General features: G+C 33.0%; 1 protein-coding gene across 1 annotated transcript; it reads left to right on the forward strand.

Annotated features, from left to right (window-relative positions):
- The first annotated feature begins 2,538 nt into the window (after positions 1 to 2,538).
- Positions 2,539 to 4,092, forward strand: LOC111885936 (cyanate hydratase). The gene is made up of 4 exons (XM_023882175.3): positions 2,539 to 2,988; positions 3,245 to 3,316; positions 3,675 to 3,783; positions 3,948 to 4,092. The coding sequence occupies exons 1-4, from the start codon at positions 2,711 to 2,713 to the stop codon at positions 3,990 to 3,992; spliced, it is 504 nt and encodes a 167-aa protein (XP_023737943.1). The 5' UTR covers positions 2,539 to 2,710; the 3' UTR covers positions 3,993 to 4,092.
- Positions 4,093 to 6,580: the final 2,488 nt, after the last annotated feature.

Genomic DNA, 6,580 nt, shown 5'->3' on the forward strand with positions numbered 1-6,580 from the left:
ACACTATGATACCCTATACCCTTAGTTTGATTATCTTTATATGTTAATTTTTTTCTATCATGGATGCAACTACCTCACTTGACACATCAAATTTCTTAAAGTTGAATTCAGCATCTTTATATTTTGCTTTTAATGCATCAAGTTCGACGGTCAAGTTAGCAAGATGTTCCTTAACATAGGTATAATTTGCACATTTGTTGTTATATTCTTCTTGAAGTTTTCTAAAGTCCTTGGTTTTGGCATCTAGTTGTGCTTTTAAGGATTCTTGGTCCTTCCTAAGTGTATATCCTTCATATTTAAGGTCCTCATTTTCTCTTTTCAATATATCGATTTTATCACGGAGAAACTTAATTGTAGCTTCACAAAATTGAGAACATGAAGTTTCATTACCCTTGGTGATTGAGGAACTCATTGCTTACCAAAAATACCCTTTGACTATAAACCTCATAAGTCAAATTTAAAAAGTCAAACTTGAAAGTCAAACTGAAAAGTCAAACATGCAATCTTGAAAGTTAAACGAGAAAGTTAAAGTTTAAAGTCAAGGTCAAACTTGAAAGTCAAAGTCAAATTTGAAAGTCAAAGTCAATTTTTTAAGGTCAAAAGTCAACTAGTAAGTCAAAAATCAAAAGTCAAAGCTTTATGCCGAAAACGAAACTTTAAAATTCGAAAAATTGATTTTTGGGCCAAAAATGTCAAAAATCCGAAATTATGACCGAAAATGCGAAGCTTCTTGGTCAGACCGTGAACTCTCGCACCTGCTGACCGAACACGCGAGGACCAAACACTCGAAGACCGAAAACCCTTCGCACGCTCCACCGAAATCGCTTCAGACACACTCCATCGAGAACTGTTTTCGACCGCAAACGAGCTTCCGGCCGAAAACACCTCGGACAAACTCCTCCTTGTGCGAAAAATGGCTGCTGGATCTCGCAATTTACGTAAAAAAACACGATTTTTCACCTTTTTAAGCACAAAACTCGATCTAAAACTTAAATTTTTGAAGAACACGAAGAACAAACACCCAATATTTCTTCAAAAACAAAACAAAAACGTAAAATCCTTAAAAAAAATCCAAAAAACGTTCAAGATATTTCCAATTTAATTGATACGATCCAAGCTTTGATACCAACTGTAAGTCCCCAAATTAGCTTGACATATCAATCCGATCCACTTGATGGTGCAGAATCTCAATCAAGTGGATGATGCAAGATAGAATGGAAAAGAAGAACAAGATGAATCTTCAATGTATCACAATAATATTCAATGATGCTCCATGTACACAAGATTCACACACACATATGTTCTCTCTTACTTTCTATCTCTAGAACATGCTCCTCCACTAATGGCAGCCCCAAAACGTCCCACCCTCTCTAATGCTTCCTTGGACACACCTCTTCCACTATATATACCTATGGACTAAAACCCAAGGCCCAAACCCAATACCCAGACCGAAATCACATGTGATTTTAGTCCAAGCTATAATAAAACCCAAGATTGTTTTCGGCCCTAGACCAAAAACTACAAAAGCCTAGAAAAGCAAAGTATAAACCATATTTTTAGACCCAACAACTCCCCCTTGGTTTATAGCTTTTTTTTCTTTTGACCTAACAAACTCCCCCTGGGTTTGTAGCTTGTGAGTCTTTTCAATCTTCGCTTTATGCTTGGCTTCAGCGTCTTTATCTTCAATTTCTTCACAACTTTCAAGATGAACATATGAATCTTCATATGTGAATGACTTTATCTTGAACAGTTGAACTTTTCTTCAAAAAATTAACTTTGAACGCACTTTGAGTGAGGAGGCTTCTTGAAAAGATTCTTAAACCTAGAAAAGCAAAGTATAAACTATATTTTTAGACCCAACAGGTCCCGATTAATATCTGATTAATCCATAGGTGCTACCTGACCGACTAGAAGACGCTAAATAATTCATCGTTGCCTACACATTAAGTGAAACAACAACAAACGATAATATTTTAACAATCTGGAGAAATGATATCTCAATAGAAACTATTTTATGAATGATTACTATTGTACTAATCATATTAAACTATTTTGTTATGATAATAATGATATTTACGAACTTTGTTATGATATTTGTCATATTTAATTTTTTAAAATTGAAGAATTAGTAATTTGAGGTCTCCAATTAATCATCGTCTAACTGATTAATTTTTTAACCCCGGTTGATTGACTAGCTAACGTCGAGAGTTTTTTTGAGTTTTTTTTTTTTTTTTTTGCAACCTTAGTATTTTAATGTTTGTATTTTCGCGTTTGTATGTGCCGAAAAATAATAATAAAAAAAACATAAAAAATTTAGAAATTCGATTTAACTAACGGTCAAGTCACTTGAACCTATTAAACCGAAAATAATCACTATACAGATTCAATTAAAAAACTAGTTTTTAAACTTGGTGGTTAACTATATAAATTATTAATATTGATTAGAAAAAATTGTACTTCAAATAAAAGTATAAAACAAAAGGTTGTTGAAATACGGTGTCGTTTACTAGATTCCACTGGAAGACGATATGCATTTGTGTTTCGCGACCATTATTGCACAACTTCAGCAAGCCGCCAACGCTAGTTATCGTCTGCCCTACAAACCACAAGGCTACAATCAGTAAGATAACTCAACCTATAACCGACGAAAGTTTTGCATATAAAAAGGAACAGGCAACAAATTCGGTGCAAATTACTCGAATCGGCAAAAATGGAAAAGGAAACACCGACGAAAGCTAGCATCGTGAGTTCATTAATGGCGGTGAAGCGACGTTCCGGCAAGACTTTCAGTCAAATAGCGGAGGAGACTGGATTGACTAATGTCTATGTTGCTCAGCTCCTGAGACGCCAAGCTCAATTGAAGCCCGATACTGTCCCTAAACTCCGGGCATCACTCCCCGGCTTTGTGGATTCTCAAATCCAGCTGATGATGGAACCCCCTCTTAGATCCTATGATCCATCCATCATCCAGGATCCTACCATCTACAGGTTATATAATTCAACCCCAATTCGTTTTCTTTTTCGAAATCCAGTTATCAAAGTCCTTTACTGTTCGTCTGTTAATATTCGATTTTAGCACGAGATCAATGATACTTTGTGATGATTGGGGAAACAATTCTCAAATTGAATATACCAATTTTATAATTTTATAATTGATTGAAAACATCGACTGAAATTGGGACTCGATTGATGGGAGTTAACTTAAATTGGTACTAAATGTTTTACCTAATCATAAAATTTTCAGGTTAAACGAAGCTGTTATGCACTTTGGTGAAAGCATTAAGGAAATCATCAATGAAGATTTTGGTGATGGCATGTAAGTACTCTTCCAATACCCAAAATTTCACTTCGCAATCAAATTGTTAACTGTTCAAAAACATGTAATTTAGATGTTCTTGCAGGAAAATGGTAATATTGCATCTTATTAACAATTATAATAATAATAAAAAAAAAACTATCACTAATTTTCTCTTTTTAAGCCCCCAATTCTTTTAATTGTGTTTTTAGTTACATCATTGAGACCTACAAATACAATTGCCTAACTAATCAAGTTATTTGTCCTATGTGGCATCCAAGTTGGCAATCTCTATTCACATTCCGTCCACATGGACTTAAAAATAAAAATAAAAAGTCCATGTGGACGCTGACTTGGGTTTCCGTTTTTATCTTGTCAGAATGTCAGCTATAGACTTCTTTTGCTCGGTTGACAAAGTGAAGGGCGTGGATGGGAAAGAGCGTGTAGTGCTGACCTTTGATGGGAAGTACTTGCCACACACTGAGCATGTAAGTCACATTTTGTCAGTCAGTCTAGTGGGCCCATTGTGTACCTGGTTTATGATATCCCTGAGACAGTGTGGACCAACTCATGGGTTGCTGAGATTAAAATATTCGTATTCTTAATATTGGAGATAGATTGATAATCGTTGTGACTTGTTAAATCTATGCAGAAGGTGGAGAATATGGTATCAAGACCAAAGGTGCCTAAAGAATAGTTTTCAAGACTTAAGTGGTTATTTGATTATGGTATTCACCAAATTGTGTTGTGTATGCTTTAAGATGTTTATGAAATAAAAACCTAAATCTTGGTATGAATTGATCGTCATTGTAGTGGTAAAATGGTAATTTTTGAAATATTATGTTCAAATACGGGTATTCATCAAACTGCACGAACCGCCTACACTGCACTGCATAACACGATTTGGAAATTTCATGGTGTTGTTTGCGGTTTGTAATATTGTTAAATTGTATTATGTTGTGTGCTTTGTGGTTTTTAACTAAAAGTCCATGACTCAAATTGCAAACATACCACAAAAGTTCTTTGACCATTTTGGTTAGATGAATAATGGTCAAAATTGGTATATAAAGGATATGGATGTTGTTAAACAAATTCATAAAGTTTGGAATGTTTTTATCATGTTTGACTTCATGTATCTACTATTATTAAGCCAATTCAAAATGGTATGAAAAGAAGGCAAAATTATAAGAAAAGAAGGCAAAATTATATGTAGGCTAAAACTTATCAATGTAAATAAGATACTTATCAATGTAAATAAGATAGGGTCTTAAAATTTATAAAGTTTATTGTTTCTTAATCGATAAGTAAACATAAATAATTATAATCTACAAACATTAGACTAACTTAAGTATTTATGTTCCTTAAAAGGCAAAAAAACATCTATACCAGATAAAATGGTTTAGAATTTTGAAGGTTTTGATTTTAAATGACACCTCAAGGCAATGCAAACACCTTTAGAGCATATGGTATGGGCAACTTGAAGTGGTGTTATGACAAGAAGCAACACGAAGAGGGGGTGGTGTTCATGATGTTATAACACCATGTTAAGAGAGAGAGAGAGAGAGAGAGAGAGAGAATTTGGGCAACCAATAGAAAATCACGTTGCATATAGTCATGACCACAACAAGAAACAACACAACTAGATACAATAAGAAGAGGGGGTGGTGTTGATGCTTCTTAACGGCGTTGAGGATACTCCACCTCAACAACAACGAGATGCAATATGACTCATACCTTATACTCTTATGTTAAACATCACTGTCAAATTACACATCAGTATTTATTTATGATAAATCATTAATTACAAATATTAACAAAATAAATTACTCTAAAATGGTATGTGGTTTTTTGATATTTAAAATAATTTGTTGCCCATTTAATAAGAGCAAACTTTAATATTAGCAAGAGAAAAAAGTACCTTCATTTTTTAGAAAGCAAATGATTACAAAGATGAACTCATGAATAATTAGGGATGTCAACAGGGGCAAACGGGACGGGGATTGCATCCCCCGCCCCCACCCCCAAATTTTTCTCGTTCCCCCGCCTCCGCCCCTGAAATCTCCATCCTTTCCACCCCCGCCCCCGCCCCCGAATTCCCCTTCTGACCCCCGCCCCGCCCCCGTTCCCCTGCGGGATCGGGGTCCCACGGGACTTTTTGACATCCCTATGAATAATTTCCGATATATAAACAGTGAATTGTTATTTTGATGAATCATTTCTTCGAATCCAAGAAGATTACGGAAACACTTATTCGAAATCTACTTATCATATTAGGTGTGAGACCCATGTATTACATGAGTTTATTTAAATAAAAAAAAATCTAAATATAAAATTCTAAACATTTGAGAAATTTGAATTTGTAAGAAAAGTAAGAAAATATTGAATTATAAAATTAAAGTGTTCTTTTTTGTCTTTTTTAAATTTAAACAAATAATTTAGATAAATAAATAAGGAAATTTAATGAATCTCTAATTTAGTAATTTTGAAATTAGAAGGAAATTCATTAATGAAATTGATATGCATTTATTATTGCTTTTAAATACTAAAGGTATTTAATAAAATGAAAAAAAAAACATAAAATGACATGTAGAATAAAAATTAATTTAAAATAACCACAAAATTACATGTGATAAAATAAATAAGAATGTGACATGTGTCAAAAATATATTTATTTATTAGGAAGGATTAGGGAGGATTCCTTTGTGGAAGACATATTTTTTCTAAAGAGTTTGTTATGATATATCTAACCAATACATAATCCCATGAAAAATGGAAACAAATTTTGATTGCTATTTAGTATTGGCAATATATCTAAAAATAAAATCTATAGATATTTGTAATAGATTGCAAGCAATCAAGCATGTCATATATGTTTGGAATAGATTTTGTCTTAAGAACTTGAATTAGCATTATACCGTTAAAAAGTTATGTACATCTACTATTTCTTAATACATTCACTTTGACAAGAACTTCCTTTTTCCTCTTTTTGGATTGTATTTTTTTTTTTTTTTTTTTTTTTTTTTTTTTTTTTTGGATATGGAGTGTAAACCAAGCTTATGTTTGAATTGAAATTGAGAAAGCTTATGTTTGAATTGAAATTGAGATATTGATACAAGTTCTTTCTTTCCAAATCAAATATGTTTGTATCCAAAAGAAGTTGACAATAAGTTCTTTCAAAATTAACTATATGTCTCTCGACTATTTGTCTCTCTACTAGAGGTGTTCCAAATACATATGTGATCCAAATATGCATGTGATCCAAATATTTAATAAAGTAAAAAAGAT

The sequence above is a fragment of the Lactuca sativa genome, chromosome 1 (genome assembly GCF_002870075.4).
Source record: "Lactuca sativa cultivar Salinas chromosome 1, Lsat_Salinas_v11, whole genome shotgun sequence".
Classification (NCBI taxonomy): domain Eukaryota; kingdom Viridiplantae; phylum Streptophyta; class Magnoliopsida; order Asterales; family Asteraceae; genus Lactuca; species Lactuca sativa.